This window comes from Octopus bimaculoides, chromosome 18, assembly GCF_046866305.1.
Source record: "Octopus bimaculoides isolate indiv1 chromosome 18, ASM4686630v1, whole genome shotgun sequence".
NCBI lineage: Eukaryota > Metazoa > Mollusca > Cephalopoda > Octopoda > Octopodidae > Octopus > Octopus bimaculoides.
The window spans coordinates 13,073,948-13,093,009 of record NC_142945.1 but is presented as its reverse complement, the minus strand read 5'-3'; the positions used below and the strand labels follow the sequence as shown (position 1 = coordinate 13,093,009).

The 19,062-nt window shown below is 37.8% G+C and overlaps 1 protein-coding gene across 4 annotated transcripts; it reads left to right on the top strand.

The window, feature by feature from the left end:
• The first annotated feature begins 889 nt into the window (after positions 1 to 889).
• LOC106870481 (F-box/LRR-repeat protein 17) lies at positions 890 to 19,044 on the top strand. Of its 4 annotated transcripts, none has more exons than XM_089365817.1 (7): positions 890 to 1,081; positions 8,338 to 9,162; positions 12,620 to 12,731; positions 14,430 to 14,555; positions 15,738 to 15,839; positions 16,498 to 16,702; positions 18,698 to 19,044. In XM_089365817.1, the coding sequence occupies exons 2-7, from the start codon at positions 8,432 to 8,434 to the stop codon at positions 18,955 to 18,957; spliced, it is 1,536 nt and encodes a 511-aa protein (XP_089221943.1). In that variant the 5' UTR covers positions 890 to 1,081; positions 8,338 to 8,431; the 3' UTR covers positions 18,958 to 19,044. The 4 variants fall into 4 exon arrangements, with proteins under 4 accessions (XP_089221943.1, XP_089221944.1, XP_089221941.1 ...); XM_089365815.1 differs by lacking the exon at positions 890 to 1,081 and adding an exon at positions 4,419 to 5,657; XM_089365816.1 differs by lacking the exon at positions 890 to 1,081 and adding an exon at positions 6,116 to 6,729.
• The last annotated feature ends 18 nt before the right edge of the window (positions 19,045 to 19,062 follow it).

Genomic DNA, 19,062 nt, shown 5'->3' with positions numbered 1-19,062 from the left:
GTCAAAAAAAAAAAAAATGTGTAGAAAACGAATGAATATGAAAACAAAATTTGCTCAAACATACAGATACATACTTTCGTCTTGGTTGGTCATTATTTGACGGCAACGATTCAAGAGAGGAAGGTATAACTGGGTTGCCCCCATGAAGAACTTGTGCGACAAACTTCCTTCATGTTGAGAAGTTATAAATCAATATCTTGCATGATTTTGTTGCGGATATTTTGATCGAATTCCTGGCTTTTGGATGGATTCTTTTATGTCTCTCCAAAGTCTTTCAATGTTTTATGTGTGTATTGTTGGCCTTGTGTCAAAATTTGAAACCAATATTTACAAATTCTATGGTTTAAAAAAATGTATACAGTAATCCCTCGACTTTCGCGGGTGAAATCCGCGAAGTAGAAACAGTTCTGTACCGTATTTTTAAAAATCATTTTTATAATTTATTTTTCTCTATTTTATTATAAATGCAAAACAATATCACGGAGGAATCGACGTAAACTTAAATAATAAACCGCAATATAGTGAGGGATTACTGTATCTTCAAATGAATTTTTAAATTCGCTCAGCCCACTTAAGTGCGGTATTTAATGATATATTGATATCAGATCCAAAGTCAAATTTGCTTTTCCTCTTTCTAAGGTCGATAAAAAACAACACACTTATCAACTACTAGATGCGATTTATTTTTCCTTTATGCATCCTAGAGTTAAAATAGAGCGAATTGGCCTTGGGTTTAGTTGGAAGGGATCATAGTTAATTACGCTGTCTCATCCTGAAGACTAGCTCTTTTGTATTCACTACGTCTATTATTAATAACATTTATAAATTCTAATAGGTAAACATTTATTTATTCGTATAATAGCGGTGCAGTCAAGGCGTCGGAATGTTGAAGATTAAATCTCGTTCTGGGGCTTACAATACGTGGCGTATCAGTGAACAAGGGAAATAACTCTGCTAACTAAATCATGGTCAGGAGAACCTGCATGCGCTCAAGACTGATGCTGCAAATATTTTTTCCCTATCCTCAAAAAAAGAAAACCCGTACATAGCAAGAGGAGAGAAAAAAAGAATAGTAAAAGGGGTGAGTGATAAATCCACCTATTTTTTACCGCTCTCTTTAAGTGTTAAATATTCATTGTAACATGGCGAAGAGTAAAAGTTAGCTCCCTTGAACTGCAATTTTTTTTTTTAATTTGGTTGAGATAATTTTATTGTCTTAGTCATGTTTCAAATTGAAGTTGTCAGCATGAATATATTTGTTTATCGCTCGGATCACATCCCAAAAGCCTAGCTCTTCTCTTCACGGCCAGATTATTATCAACTCTCAATAACTGCTTACATTACAAGGCTTAAATGAGACCCACGATGGAGTATTATAACCACATCTGGGACAGTGTTATTGCTACACACATTAACATTCCGTACCACATCCATAGAAAGACTTAGGGGCAGACTGAGCCGTCGGTCAATCGGACACTGCCGGAGAGCCCGGAACTCCGAGAAGCCCACACTCTACATGTTAACTCTCTTTGATATCAATGCTAAGGGGCCCGGTGAACAGTTATGCCCGAGGGCCCTTAATTACACTCGGTCCACTCCTGGAAAGATTGGTCAGTTGACTGCCAAAGGCCATTCCCAAACACACTCCAGTTCTTGACTCAGGGTTGTACTGTATCCTCTTTTTACCTTTTCTGTCGCTGCTACAATGGCCTCGATTTTTCGGAGTTGACTGGTTTTGTGCCTCCTCTACCTAGACACTTCAATTAACGTAGCTAGACCACATTCTAACGACTGACTTCTCTTCAGGACCAGCAGGTATTTTGGTCCCAAACAATCACTGATAGTCTACAAATGAATATAAATCTCATATATGGAACAGTTCTGCTGCTACTGCACACACGGATGTCTGGCTGCATCCCAAAAAATAACAACCAGGCTGATTAGCATCAAGTCACTCACAAACATGCCCTAGTTTCTGGCTCATAGGGTCGTTGTTTCCACTCTCAACTTTTCTGCCGGCTTCTGCTTATCGGTGCTAACTCGGTTTATACCACCACCATCACCACTCAAGTACTCCTCACCCGCTCGTTTCCCCTCTTCTCAGAACCTTTGAGTCTAGTCACTACTCCTTGTCTTCTCTGCCCAGAACATCGAGCCTCTAGAATTTTCTCCCGGCTCAAGTCTTTCTCGTAGGCGTTGGCTTACAATAGTTCAAGGGGAATATTAATGACATGACTGAGGAGGACATGTGAAGGCCATGGGCACCACCTCGTCCTCTCGTCCCTGTAAGTAAAAAATATATCCGTGTGTGCGCGCGCACGTGTGGAGAGAGAGAGAGAGAGAGAAAGACAAAGTGGGCTGAGCGAGAAAGAACGTGATATGAAAGACGTGTGTGTGTGTGTTTGTGGAGAGGGTAGAGAGAGAAAGAGAATGAAAGATGAGAAAAAGAATGAATTTGGTTTAATCACGAATATAGTTGTTGTAGGGTTAAGTTATTTCGATTCGTGTGCGTAATGTCATACGTGAATACATGTTAATAGTAATCATTTGATCTAAATCATTCCTTTTCATAAAGGTGACAACGTGTGACATACATACATACACAAACTCTGTTTTCATTAGTTGTCGTCTGTCTGCTACGACTTGACTTTGTAAACTAATTGAAAGCGCGCATGTGTGTATCCCTGAATGACAGCTGTATTAACGTTTTTACCCCAGTACCACTCCATATTTGTCGCTTACACAAGTCTGTTCTCCCTTTTCCTGATATCAGTCACTCTCCGTATGTCACCTGACTTCTCTGACACTAACACTCTTGCACCCCTCTCATTTTATCCAAAAATAGCCCACCTTACCATTACGATTTTTAATTGAATAGCCCGTTGTTGCCGGGAAATTTTTACAATAGAATGTCTTACATAAATTTTTGTTTTTTCCATGTCAGATCATGCCTTCCCCGACAGATAGGCCTCTTGATCAAGACTGATTTGTGCAATTCTTCGCCATAAAACATCGTCACGGATTTTTACCTTTTTAAATTATTTACATGTCTATTCGGCCGTTTCACATGACTTTATTTATTAAAACTTATTAAAATTTCAGAAGTTCTTACATCTTTGGTCGTCGTAATGCTTTACTTTCGTTTTGTTTAATAAAAATTCTTCCTCGTAATGATTTTGCTCTCATTCTGTGATAGACAGCTATCATGTAGAAAATGCTAGCTTCCAAATCCTGTTTTCTGATTAGATAGAAGTGATTAAACTTTAAACCTCTGGGACATTTTTCTGCAGTTTTTGTGGAATAAATAAATAACAAAATAGGGTTTAACGTGGAAAATTATTTCAATATACGAAATTTTTAAATTTCACAATATGTGACAGCAACAGAGAAGACCCTAGGGAAGTAGAGAGACAGACAGTTACAAGACGTCTCAGATGCGCGCGTGCGCACTACAACTCACAATACAACACACACACAACACACGCACACAACCATACAAACAAACACATTTACACATGTACACACAGGTAATTACGAGTTTAAAATGGTGTATAGTAGACATGTATGTGTGCGTGTTTCTTTCTGATGGACAACAGAAACACTGCCTTGAACAATTGTCAACTTACCAACGCCTTGTCTCCTTAAAGCTACGTATGGATCTACTTCAAAACGGGGACACCAGTATTTTCTTAACGAAACACTTTGAAACTTGGGACACTGGTAGAATGTGTCATATAAAACATCTTTTACTCTTAGTCTTCTTAACAAAAAAAAAACGTACATCGCAAGTTATTCCATGTTAAAGTTGTCGTATTTCTGTAATTTCAACCAATCACTGACGTCTATTCAGCTGAATAGAGTTACTGCTGGACGGTCATAAAAATATTATTCCCTGTGACATATTTCATCCGGTTTAATCGTAATTTTGCCCCCGTTTTGAAATAGATCCCTACGTATTCCTCACATCCACCTTTCTTTCCCTTCCTCGGCGTTTTGAAAGTTACGTATACGTATACGTATACGCGCGCGTGCATTTGTGTGTATCTATGTATTTACGAAAGTATGTATGCAGCGTCGCGTGAATATCCCTGAATGACATCTCACCCCCACTCCATATTTGTCGCTTACAAAACTCTGCCCTCTCCTTCACTGATATCAGTCACTCTCCCTATGTCACCTCATTTCCCTCACACTAACACTCTTGCACCCTTCTCATTTTATCCAAAACTAGCCCGTCCTACCATTACAATTTTATAAATTATATAAGAATAAGATAAGATAAGGTCTATGCGTAAATGGACTTATAATAAATGACGTTAGGATGTGTTAAAAAGAACAATTAGCAATAAAGAAAAACAACTAGGTTAAATTAAATTAAAGAAATAGAATGGTGGAGACGAAGGTAAATTGTACAATTAAGCCTGTCTCCACGGATTGCTGTATCTATAATGGTAATGACAGCTAGAAAGACAGATATACCACAGAGGAAATTCTTACTTATGTAAGTCGCCTCCTGTCCACTTGAACCTTAAATGACACGACTGAGGTCGAAGGGAAACCATCCATCATTTTTTGACAGGACAAAGAAATTACTTTCGCGCCTGTTTGGTCAGTGATAGATCAGACGAGCGAGAATCCTTAGATTCGGTTTCGAATCTCAGCTCGGAAAAAGGAAGTGTTAGTTTGACACTCCAACACACGCAGAGAATTTGCTTTAACCGTCAGTTTAATGAAAATTAAGGATATATTCTAAATGCCCCGTATCATCCTTCAGTTTTTATTAATGGCTCCACACTCAACGTGATAGACATTGAACGTGTCTGAACGAAACTATTATGACGATTAGACCCACCAACACAATTTAGATCGAAAACCTGATAATGAACGCCAAACAGAGGCAACGTATCTCAGACAAGGGAAGAAGTTAAATGCTTATTCACATAAGATGTCATCGCAAAATCTCAGATGTTCTCTCATGGGAAGACAATGTCATCAACTCTCAGGTCCTAGGCAGAACAGGATCAAAGAATATATCTGTAATCAGTGAGCCGTTTCCTGCAAAGTTTGGTCGGTCATGATGCTGAATGGACGAGGGCCATTTCTTAATGGATTTATATGATTAGCTTCAATACGAATTGCGTCCAGAGCACTGTCCCTACCTAAGAATAAGAGGTGTGCGCAAAAAGAACTTTTGTTCAATATGCATTGAAATAAAATCATCACAAGGGCATAGTGTCCAGTCATCTACCCTTGAGACATGCGACGAAGGCAAGGGCGAAAATAAAAGCAAAGATCGATCGAAATCAGCATCGGACATTTAAACAATAAATGTAGAAGCTAGCAACTCGGCAAAACGACTCGGGTTTTTTATTTGTGGTCACTACAATAAGGACTGCCACATTCGAATAGGCTTACACAATTTACAGTATACCATGTGCCAGCATAATAAGGGCGTGGTAAGGAAATAAAAAAAAAAACAACGAAAGGAAAAGAAGAAATTTCCATCACATCCTTAAAACGGACGGAGCCTAACGAAAACGACCAATAGTAGGATTCGGGAATGAGATAATGAATTGGCGGGTGGCTATTGAATTCAAGGGAGATAATTCAGCTAATACATTTTAATACCAGTGTATACAAATGGCGGACGACAGCGGGTAAGTTAAGTGTGAATCGCCGGTTGTCAAAATATTTCTTTCTCTGTTGATTGTAAACTGTTCCAGATTACTTCTTCGAGTTACAACTTGTATAATAACTTCACCAATGCTTAGGATCCACTCATTAGATTTTCGTGAACAATATTTTATTCGGCTTATTATGGTTGTGTAAATTATATTGTTTTGGGGAATCGGTTCACTAAAATTATTCTCAGCGAAAAAACGAAGGAATATCTTTGGTTGATGTTTACAACTTATGTTTTCTCATTCAAAATTACCAATTCTATATTTGTTTACATCCTCATAAACAAAGAACTCAGTAAAATAACTCTTTATAAATAATTGTTCCTGCTTTAAACAAAAAAAAGTCTATTAAAAAACATCATATGAAGTGTTTTCCTTTGCATTGTTTTAGGAACGGATTTAAATATATACTTATGAATTTCTTCACTTTTTTCTTTCTGTGTATTTATACTTAGGTATAGAAAGAAAGCAGCTTTTGAAGTACTTAGTTCGATATCCAATTGTAGTCATGCTGCTAAATGCCCTTGAAAGAGGCATGAATGTTACATAATCACTTATTTCCCGTTATAAGTCTTTTGCGTTGATGTTTGCTATGTAGCACCAAATTTATAGATGATGATGTGACTGGCAGACCAAATTGAACTAGAAGCTATTTCTAAGTGTCTTGTTTTTGACAATTTTTTATTTCCATATCAAGCAGTTGATGAACGTGAGTCAAATATAAACTAAGATTGAACTCGCATTGTCATCTCTAATTCTTATTGTTTAGTGCCTTATCTATACTGACTGAGGAGGCACACCGATGATCTGAGCTATTCCAGATGTAACCATCCCACCATTTTCCTATGTTCACCGTCCTTGGCGACCCTTGTGTTTACGCCTACTTTTATAAGATGACTGGTTTATCTAAGACGTTAGTCTGTGATTTGAGGGAAATTTGCTTCTAATTTTTAGCTATTCGATTGTCCACACAGCCTGATCTTGCTGGTTCCAATGCCTTCTCTACTCTTTGTCGTTTGTTGGACCGTATTTTGTCTGTCAAGATAATGTAATGTTTTTGCTTTTAAGAATAATTCATTTTTATTAATGCTAATTTTTAGCCGAGTTCAGTGCTTTTGCTTTTCGTTTATTCTGTTAGATTAAGAGAAAAATGTCTTTCACTAATAAAGGTTGAAAAGAACATGGATCTTTTGGGTTGAAATTTATTATTACAACAAAACTCTCCAGAGATTTGATAACTTTGAATATTTTACGAAAATCTGTCTTCAACCAGGTTTTTTTCTTCTTTATTTAAAGAAATATTACCTTTTTTTTGTATTATCAGCGACCATAAATCTTTTCAGTTTATACGATGTGTTACTCTTGTAGTTTTTCATGTTAAATTAATTACTTTAAAAAAAAATGGTTCTGATTTTCGTAATTAGCACAAAAAACTATGTGGCTGTGTGAAAATTTTTGTAAATCATCAGATTCGCAACAGATACTTAACATCTGTTTTCTTGGTACTTTGTATTGTATATAATGAACTGAAGGTTGCGTGACTTAGTGGTTTCGGTATTTTGGCTCACGACCGTATGGTCGTAAGTTCGATTCCCAAAGGCATGTTGTGTTGTTGAGCAAGACACTTTATTTCACGTTTCTCCAGTCCAGTCAGCTGACAAAAGTGAGTTGTACATGTAATTCAAAAGGCCAGCCATGTCACATTCTGCGTCACACTAAATCTCCTTGAGAACTATGATAAGGTTACACATATTTGTGCAGTGCTCAGTCACTTGTATGTTAATTTCATGAGCAGACAGTTCTGTTGATCAGATCAACTGGAACCCTTGCCATAACCAATAGAGTGCCAGTTTTTTAATGATAATTAACTAGTTTACTATTATTGATCCACGAGAGTTTGTTGAGGGCCATTCAGTTTAGTTGAGAAGGTATGAGATGTGTGTGGATGGAGAGAGAAGTGGACAACTGAAAGAAAACAGGTGACAGTTTGTGTTCAGGCAACTAAATCAAATAAGAATTACTAGCTTTTTAATAGAAACAACAGCTGTAGCTAAAAAGACTTGTTGGTCTGCTGCATGGTCCTGGTAGATAAAATGGAGAAGGCATTGCCTTTGAGGATGGCATGCCATTTCATTTCAACCATGGAGACCAGCCATCATTGAAGAGCTTTAATCTGAACCTTCAGCTTTTCTCATTACTTGCGGACGTTAAACGATGATGATGATGATGATGATTCTGATAGTACATTATTGAAGGAGAAAGTTCCTTATTGTTAGGTTCAATAATTACTCTTCAGTACAATAAAAGACATTAACCCATGGTGCCACAGTGAGATCAGCTGAATCCATGAAGGAAATTACTTCATCACATATCTTGTTTTACATTGTTTTCAATAGCATTTGCTACAAAAAGGTTTTAGATTAGGATTTTGAATGAAAAAATGTATCTGACTTTGGTTGCTTGCATTCAAAATACAGAATTAAGGTAGAAGAAGCATATTGAGTTTTGTTTTATATTATTTATTTTTAATCAGAGACACTTTTATCTCAGTTTTTTTTTTATTCATTTACACTAGTACAGTCTATTTCATAACGTATATTTCAAATTATAAAACGAACTGTTTTTTTTTTTTTTTTTTTTTTTTTTTCACATGTAGGAAACTTCACAGAAGAACACTGAAAAGATGCCCAGCGTCACCTACTCATGATAACAAACCACTTTGCAAAGTACGTCGAGAAAATAACAGCAAGATGATCAATGTAGGAGTAGAGACTGGCGAGTTGTCAGTTAGAACTATTTCAGACTCTTGTTCAATGAATGTAAAGGGTGTAGATGCAGTCTCAGTTTCTTTACAGAACTCTAAAGATGAAAGTAATGTTAGCAATGAACATGACAAACACTTAACTTCTCTCCCACAGACTCAGGAAACAACTTCTACTGATTGTAGTAACTTAGTTTTGTCAAAATGTCATTCTTCTAAATACCATTGTTCGGCTGAGTCAACAAACTACAAAATCTCTCCTGGTAGGACAGTGTTTTCTCAACAGGAACCAGAAGAAATTGTAGCAAGTAAAGTCACTAGTCTTCCTCAAGACACATCAGAACAAAAACATGACTCTGAACTTCATTCAGAACATACAAATGGAGTACCATCTCCAGAGGATTCGTTACACATTCTTAATTTACCAAGCAGTATCCTTCTAGAAATCTTTAAGTACCTCACTATTCCTGAACGAATACATTCGGTTGAATTAGTTTGTAAAAAATGGTATGAACTCGCTAAAGATCCATCATTGTGGAGACATATCAATTTTCAGGACTTTGGTCACAAGACTCTGTCAGATGAAATTCTTGACAAAATCACCTCATACAGCAATCATGTGGTTCATTTAGATATCTCAAATACAATGGGATTTTCCCCTGAAGGGATCTCAAGTGTTCTTAAAAAATGTCGATGGTTATCGTTTTTATCTCTGAAAGGGTATGAAACTGTTTCCTTTACTTTTGCCTCCCATCATAAAACCGCAAGTCATCATCGTCATTATCATCATTTTATATCCACTTTCCAGGCTGGTAGAAGCGGAACTGGTTGTAAATAGTCTGAGTGAGTTCTGATCTACAGTCGCTGCTCTTTTAGATAAATCAGAGAATCACGTTTTGCTATTTTATCTGTTAAAAAAAAATAATTGAAAAATTACCTCTGTGGTGAACACAGTCCCTGTCTGGTTTTAGGAGGGTAGCAACTCCTAAAAAATCATTTTGAACTCTTGACAAATTTATTTAGCTATAACCCAGTGTGGCCATGGGGGTTAAGAAGCTTGCTTCTGAACTACACAGGTTTGAGTTCAATCCTACTGTGTGAGACTACTAGAGCCCAAGCTGACCAAAGCCTCATGAGTGGATGGAAACTGAAAGAAACCCATATATGTGTGTATGTGTTTTTGTCTTGACATTGCATGATTGTTGTAAACGAATATTATTCATTTCCAGTATTCTGTGGAAACATATCTGGCCATAGGAAAACATTACCTTACTTGGTAACTGTTATAATGTGGATCCTCATCCACTTCTATGTTGTTATCATCACTGTAATATTTCTGTTGCCACTGTTATGTTGTGGCGGTATTCTGCGTGAAACATCTACCTCGACGGTAACTCGAACTCATATATATCACGTAACTGACACTGACTCCAACTGAGAACTCCTACAATGACTGACTGTCTGACTTTATAGTGGCTCTTCATACCACTTCGTCATGTGGAAAGTGGGAGTACCATTTTCACTACAACAGTAACAAGTAAGGGTTGATGACAAGAAGGGCATCTGGCTTTAGAAAATTTGCATCAATAAACTCTAACTCAGACAAGCCTTTGAAAGTGCATGTTAAAATGATGATGATGATGATGATGTTGTAATTTAAACCAAGTTGAGTCCTGATTAAGCAGATCAAAGACAATCTAGCTGTGACAACCCCTCATTTTCCCATGTAACATTTACCTAGGATTGCATGATCTAATATGTTGTGGAATGTGACTTGAGAGAGACTTGGTTGTCCTTTCTAGTTTGTCAAAACCACATAGTCTTCCGAGTTGTTCTGCATGTTGTAATGTTTGTTTGTGAGCTCCACATCTTTACTCATCCCATCTTTAATTTTGTTTCTTTTTAATCAATGTTTTGAGGTAATCATTGAGTTGATGATGATGATGTTTTAAAGTATTTTGTTTAAAATTTTGAAATATTGTCTATCACTGTTGTTGTTGTTGTTGGCACTCCATCGCTTACGACGTTGAGGGTTCCAGTTGATCCAATCAACGGAACAACCTGCTTGTGAAATTAATGTGCAAGTGGCTGAGCACTCCACAGACATGTGCACCCTTAACATAGTTTTCGGGGATATTCAGCGTAACACAGTGTGATGAGGCTGGCCCTTTGAAATATGGGCACAACAGAAACAGGAAGTAAGAGTGAGAGAAAGTTGTGGTGAAAGAGTACAGCAGGGTTCGCTACCATCCCCTGCCGGAGCCTCGTGGAGCTTTAGGTGTTTTCGCTCAATAAACACTCACAACGCCTGGTCTGGGAATCGAAACTGCGACCCTATGACCGCGAGTCCGCTGCCTTAACCACTGGGCCATTGCGCCTCCACTTCTATCACTGTAATAATAGCTAAAACCAAAGTCGTGTTACAAGTCAACTTTGCCTTTTATCCTTTTGAGATAGATGAAACAAGTAGCTATTGAGCACTTGGGCTGATGTAATTCACTTCATCATTATCAAGCCCTAGGAGTCATAGAGCCTGTTAACTCGTTTCCACGGTATGTAAGTGACCAAGATAACAACACTCCCCCTGAAAGGGATGCCAGTCCATTGCAGGGCTACTCATTTAAGGTTGAGTGGACAGGAGTAATGTGAAATGAAGTGATTTACTCAAGAATCCAATGTACTGCCCAGTCTAGGAATCAAAACCACAATCTTGCAATCATGAGTAACACCCCAAACCACTAGGCCACATATTTTCATAAATTGATGTCCACCTCTCAAAACTGCTGGCCTCGTTCCAAAATTTGAAAGAAATTATTATAATAACAGATATTGTGAACTTTATATTAGTAATCTTTTGGTTTCGGGGTTTCCGTGTTTTCGGGTGTTGTAAGTATAGAAAAATGTCTACGTGTCTATCAAAATAATTTTTTGTTTTTATTTGATAGTCTGAGGAAGATGAAGCGGTATCCATAGCTTCTTCAAGCCCCTAAAAGGGGCTAAGAATGTTAAGAATGCAGTTTCATAGGAGTTCAAAAGTGAGTGAATCAAGTGAGATTGAGATGGCATACATTAGTGGCTGATTGGATAAGCTCTTGTTCTCTTTGTAGGAAAGCTATTAACTCATATTCCAGCGTTACTTTGCCCTGCGTAAAGTACTTGATTTCTCCTCTCCCATTTACTTGGCTGAAGAGCGGTTAAGAGAAGGACAATTGCTTCACTTAGTGCTTCATGCTCTTGATTGAACAGGCTGGGGGTCATCCCTGGTTAGTGGTCCCAGAGCCGACTGGGTCCACTAGTGCTCTCCACCGCTGGTGGTCCCCACACTCACAAGTATTTTTGGTGGGTTGTAATGTCAAGATGGAATTATCTTACATTAAATGAATTTACATATTGACAGTCGCAGGGTTGGATGGTTCAAATGTTTTTGATGTTTTATTTTTTTCATATCTTGGTCAGAGGAAGAAGGGCAGTACATATGGCCTTTTTGCAAAGCATCTGAGATTAGAAACCATGACTCAAGAGTCATCCTCAGACTGAGTGGACTCTACTAAATGCAAACCAAGAACCAAATTGTAATGTTAAACTGAACAACGGATTAAGTCTGTCACCAAAATATCGGTACAGTTCTAGATACCTCTACACAGTTTGTCCAAATCTATAGCAGACATTCGTTCAACCCCCTACTATTCAGATTACTCTGTCAAATATATTGCTTACTTATTCACATTGTTCTGAATTACTCCTGCTTTATCTTGTAGCTTTGAGATTTCAAAAATGTAATTGTTTATTTTAAGAACGACATTTTAGAGTAGGCACAAGAGGTTGGATCTGGTTGGTTTCAACGTAAATCAGAGAGAATATTTTGGCTGGATATGATCAGATTAAATGTTAAACGGTTAAGGTACTGTACAATGGGATTAGCCATTAGCCACAGAACTTCTTAACCACACAACCATGTCTGCACTTTGGGTTATTTAAATAAAAGGGGAAAAATATAGTAATTTGTGTCTTCATGTGATTGCCATTAAATGATATGCTTATGTTGATAAATTACAACTGGATAATCAGTAATTATCAACTTTTATTCGTGATAATTTGATTGGAATGTTTGTGATTGATTCCATTTGGTGACAAGGTGGATTTTTGATATGTCATTTATTGATGCCCTCTTCTCTAGATGCTGTTCTCTTCCTGATTCAACCATTCAACTGATAGCAGAAAATCAATATGATCTTGAGCAGTTGTACCTTGATGATTGTTTCTGTGTAACCAATCCCACTATTGTAAAGGTCTGTTGATATCTGTGGTCTTCACTTCTATGTACATTATACATTACTCTTTTACTCTTTCTACTCTTTTACTTGTTTCAGTCATTTGACTGCGGCCATGCTGGAGCACCGTCTTTAGTCAAGCAAATCGACCCCAGGACTTATTCTTTGTAAGCCTAGTACTTATTCTATATGTCTCTTTTGCCGAACCGCTAAGTTACGGGGACGCAAACACACCAGCATCGGTTGTCAAGCGATGCTGGGGGGACAAACTCAGACACACAAACACACATACATATATATATATATATAACCGGTCTGTCAATATGCTAGAAGAAGCTCACTTAAGTGAGCTTCTTCTAGCATATTGACAGACCGGTTACTGGTCAATCTTATATACACAAGTACTATAATCTTTTTAGGATCTCGAAAAAAAAATTTTCCTGAACCTTCTGATTCTTCTAATGTGCTAGTTTCCTGGTATTAAATTGATATTAATTAATATCGAATTTTTACCATATTATGTTATATATATATATACATATATACGACGGGCTTCTTTCAGTTTCCGTCTACCAAATCTACTCACAAGGCTTTGGTCAGCCCGAGGCTATAGTAGAAGACATTTGCCCAAGGTGCCATGCAGTGGGACTGAACCCGAACCATGTGGTTGGTAAGCAAGCTACTTACCACACAGCCACTCCTTTGAGTTTTTTTGGGGGGTTTTTTTGTACTTGGTTCAGTCATTAGGCTGTGGCCATGCTGGAGCACCGCCTGAAGAATTTTCAGTCAAATGAATTGACTTCAGTACTTTTTTTTTGTTTTTTAAAGCCTGCTGGTACTTATTCTTTCAGTCTCTTTTGCTGAACTACTAAATCGTAGGGTTGTAAACACACCAGCACTGGTTGTCAAGCACTGATGGGGGACAGACACTACAACACACACACACACACACACACACACACACATGTGTATATGTATATGACAGGCTTCTTTTAGTTTCTGACTAACAAATCCACTCATAAGGCTTTCGTCAGGCCAAGGCAATAGTAGAAGACACTTGCCTAAGGTGCCATGCAGTGGGATTGAACCTAGAGCCATGTGGTTGAGAAGCAAATGTCTAACCACGGCCACACCTGTTTAAAAATTGACGAGTTTTCCTTTTATCTTTTCCTTGTTTTAGTCATTGGACTACAGCTGTGCTGGGGGCATTGCATTGAAGGGATTCAAATAAATTGACCCCAGGACTTATTCTTTGTAAGCCTAGTACTTATTCTATCGGTTTCTTTTGCCGAACTGCTAGGTTATAGGGACATAGACACACAAGCATCGGTTGTCAAGCAATGTTGGGGGACAAACACAGACACACACACACACACACATATATATATGTATGTATGTATGACGGGCGTCTTTCAGTTTCCATTTACTAAATCCACTGACAAGGCTTTGGTCAGCCCGAGGCTATAGTAGAAGACACTTGCCTAAAGTGCCACACAGTGGGACTGAACCCGGAACCATGTAGTTGGTAAGCAAGCTACTTACCACACAGCCACTCCTGTGCCTATTTCAAATTAAATCCAATGCAAGGAAAATAGGGATGAAAACATCCAATCTTTCACTGGCTAAACTTTTTACAATATTTAACTGATCCTTGAGCTCTTTTTTATCTTGGCTCTGCAAAATAAACTTTAAAAAAAAAATTCTTTTTATTTTTAGATATTTCACAACTGTCCGCGTATCACACATCTCAGCTTTGGTTGGCATTTAAATGCTGAAACTGTCGACACTATGGCCAATTACTGTACACGTCTGAAATTAATTAACTTATCTCATTGTGATGCTGTAAGTCTATGTTTTTGCTCATGTATCTGTACGATGGGATTTCTATTAAAATATTTTTTTTCTCTTGTAGTTTACGATGCTCCGTAGTTTGCTTGCAAGTACGATTTAGTATTTCAAACTTAGGTAAAAAGGCAAAAACTTGTAATGAAACAACGAAGAACTGAAAAATAGTATTTGGTGATTAGTTGAAGGTTAGTTGTGAAAGAATGCTAATTGATATTTTCTCTTTATTCCAAAGATGAAACATCAAAGCTAGGTGTGTTCTTTGTCTTTTTTCTTTCAAACTCTGAACCAGTCCATTAACAATATAGGCGCAGGAGTGGCTGTGTGGTAAGTAGCTTGCTTACTAGCCACATGGTTCTGGGTTCAGTCCCACTGTGTGGCACCTTGGGCTAGTGTGTTCTTCTATAGCCTCGGGCCGACCAAAGCCTCGTGAGTGGATTTGGTAGACGAAAACTGAAAGAAGACTGTCGTATATATATATATATATATATATATATATGTATGTGTGTTTGTGTGTCTGTGTTTCTCCCCCCACCATCGCTTGACAACCGATGCTGGTGTGTTTACGTCCCCATAACTTAGCGGTTCGGCAAAAAGAGACCGATAGAATAAGTACTAGGCTTACAAAGAATAAGTCCTGGGGTCGATTTGCTCGACTAAAGGCGGTGCTCCAGCATGGCCACAGTCGAATGACTGAAACAAGTAAAAGAGTAAAAGAATATTGAACTGTAGCAACGTGAAATAGTGTCTTGCTCAAGAACACAAAACGCAGCCCGGTCCGGGATTCGAACTCACAACCTCATGGTTGTAAGTTTGACGCTCTAACCATTGAGCCATGCGTCTTCACAGTATGTATGTACGAGTGTGTGTATGTTTGAGCCTCCTTGTTTCCATGACATGCGATTGTTGTTAATGAATGTCATTAATTTCCAATATTCTATAAAAGCATGGTCTAAGCATGAATGGGGAGATTCCATTGCTTGGAAATAGGTAAAGGTTGGCAACAGAAAGAGCATCTGGCTGTAGAAAATCTGCCCTGATAACTTCCATCTGACTTATTTATGCAAGTGTGAAAAAATTGGACATTAAAACAATGATGATGACACAGCAGATGGCAAAGTTATTTAAATCTCCATGTATATATTCTGCGTATTGTGATATATGCATTCTTTCTTTTAGGTTGACTCCCTTGCTAGGATGTTACAGAATTGTAAGCAACTTGAAAATGTCAATCTTTCTGACTGTCCTCTCAAAGACAGCCATCTAGTCAACTTGTGTCGTGTAAGTTCCAGTTCTTTTTCCTTTTGTTTGTGTGTTTGTGTGCTCACCTGAGTGTATACATACATACATACATACATCATACATGCATACATACATAAGATTAGCTGTATTATTGAATAGAATTGATTTTCGATAATTTTAATCGATTTAAATTTCGTTTCTATTTGAAAATTAGTTATGAAACACGTGTAGTCATTTTATTATCTTTATCTTATGATATTTACTTTGTATTATATTATACTCATTTATTGTGCTTTTGATTATTAATTTTTCTATATGTGACAGTGGATTTTCATCGATGAGTTCATGAACCTTGGTTCTTTTCCCTAAAACTATATATATGTATATATATATATATATATATATATATATATATATATATATATATATATATATGTATATATATATATATATGTGCGCATGTCTTTGTATCTGTCTTTGTCCCCCACCATCACTTGACAACCAGTGTTTATGTCCCTATAATTTAGCAATTCGGTAAAAGGAACCAATAGAATAATTACTGGTCTTAAAACAATAAGTCTTGGGGTTGATTTGTTCAGCTAAAATCCTTCAAGGTAATGCTCCAGCATGGCTGCAGTCAAATGACTGAAACAAGTGAAAGATAAAAAGATGATGATGCTTATTATATCTTTTGCAGTTACCGAATTTGAAGCACGTTTATTTAAATTCTGTCAACATGTCATCAACCACAGCCAAAGAAGTTGCCAAACATTGTTTGAAACTACAAACACTGTCCCTTTGTTTTAACGATTGTGTTGATGACGACTGCATTACAGCTGTGGTGCAGAATGCTCGCAATCTCAGGATTCTAAAGTGTATACGTTGCAACATTACTGACAAAGGTAAGTGTCTGTTTCCATAATTTTTGATTGACTCAGTTTAAGTTTTTATTATTTACTCTTGTAATTTCTGAAGTTAATAGCCTGCAGTAAAGCTAACTTTCTTTTGTTTTTGTTTTTTTTACAAGTAAGGGATCTTTTATTTCATATGCCTCTGAATGCTCAAAAGCCTTCAAGCAATTTGTTGACATACTCTCTTTACTCTTTTACTGTGGCCATGCTGGAGCACCGCCTTTAGTCGAGCAAATCAACCCCAGGATTTATTCTTTGTAAGCCTAGTACTTATTCTATCGGTCTCTTTTTGCCGAACAGCTAAGTTACGGGGACGTAAACACACCAGCGATGGTGGGGGGACGAACACAAACACACATATATATATATACATATATACGACAAGCTTCTTTCAGTTTCCATCTACCAAATCCACTCACAAGGCTTTGGTCGGCCCGAGGCTATAGTGGAAGACACTTGCCCAAGGTGCCACGCAGTGGGACTGAACCCGGAATCATGTGGTTGGTAAGCAAGCTACTTAACACACAGCCACTCCTGCGCCTATATAGAAAATGTAATGGAAAATAATATCATTGACACCTGTAGCTCAGCACTTTTCAGAAATGTATAAACAAACATACACACACACAGATACCAGATGTGTGTGAAGGCATGTATCCTAGTTGTTTGGGGTTTTTAGCTTATGGTCGTAATTCCTTGACTGAACAGTACAATGTGTCCTGAGCAAGGCACCTCATTTCACATTACTCCAGTCTACTGAGTGCCCGTTGAATGCTGGTGCAACCCTTTCTCCTTCCTCTCTGTCACATCCTTGATGTGCCGTTGAGTAAAAGGGTTGAGAGTCAAGCAGGTGCCCACATCTGCTTACAACTGTATGGGAAGACCCTCTTCAGTCATGAATGACGATGGGATTTCACCTAGAAAGTTACCTTCTGAGGCACAAGTCTGGGCAAGGTTGTTTATCGAAGACTAGCAGTCACAGAGCTATCCACTTGAACAGTATTTTTACTAACAGGTCTACAATGGATCCAGAAGAACTCTCTGAAAATGAACCATTATTTTTCTATGGTCATGGAATGGTAGTTGGATAGGCAGGCAACTAAGAATAAAAATAAAATGTCATTGCTTCAATAAAGTCTGTTGATAGTACAAAATATGGAGAAATAGCATCCCAGGTGGTCACTTCAGGAAAAGAAGTAAAAATGGTATTCTGTTGTATTAACAGCTAAAATTTCATATCACTGATAGGTATTAAAGTGAAAGACTGACTGATATATGTCAATCATTGATCGTTGCCAGTGCCGCCGAACTGGCTCCTGTGCAGGTGGCATGTAAAATACACCATTTTGAGCATGGCCGTTGCCAGTACCGCCTGACTGGCCTTTGTGCCAGTGGCACATAAAAGCACCCACTGCACTCGCTGAGTGGTTGGCGTTAGGAAGGGCATCCAGCTGTAGAAACTCTGCCAAATCAGATTGGAGCCTGGTGTAGCCATCTGGTTTCACCAGTCCTCAGTCAAATTGTCCAACCCATGCTAGCATGGAAAGCGGACGTTAAACGACGATGATGATGATTGTCTCTGTCTTCTGCCAGGCAACTCTATTAGTGATTATAAGACACTCTGCAAATGATAGATATGGTTCAAGTCCTGTCTGTGTTTTTTTTTCCCATTCTCTTTTAATCTCATATTTACAACATCCAATATTATTGATATTCTTGTAAGGCATTGAGCTGGCAGATTTGTTAGCTTGCCAGGCAAAATGTTTAGCAGCATTCCATTCATCTGTACATCCTGAGTTCAAATTCTACCAATGTCCCCTTTACCTTTCACCTTTTCAGAGTTGATAGAATAAGTATCAGTTGAGCACTGGGGTCGATGTAATTGACTTAACCGCTCCCCTAAAATTGCTGGCCTTGTGCCAAAATTTGAAACTAATATTACCGAGAGTCTGTTTGGTTTAACCTTTCTCTTTTCTTTTCTTCCAGCCCTTGTAGCTATTGCTAAGCATAGCAATAAACTGGAACAACTTGATGTCAGTTTCTGTAGCAACATTACCAATAAAGGAGTAAACTTTGTGTCTGAAAACTGTACCAAACTTTACTTTCTTGGTCTCTTTTCATGTGAAAAAGTGGAGTCAACTTTCCTATTTCAATTACAGAAGGACTACCCTCATATTCGTATTTATTGCTTTGAACTGGAATACAAGAGCCTCATAGAACGAGTTAACGAAGAAGATCGTTTATGATGGACATTACCTTAAGTGAACACTAATCATGTTGATTTGCCATTACCTGTGATATATTAAAAACTGTGTATTTATTTTTTTTCTAAATGCATTGTGTTGTGTTTT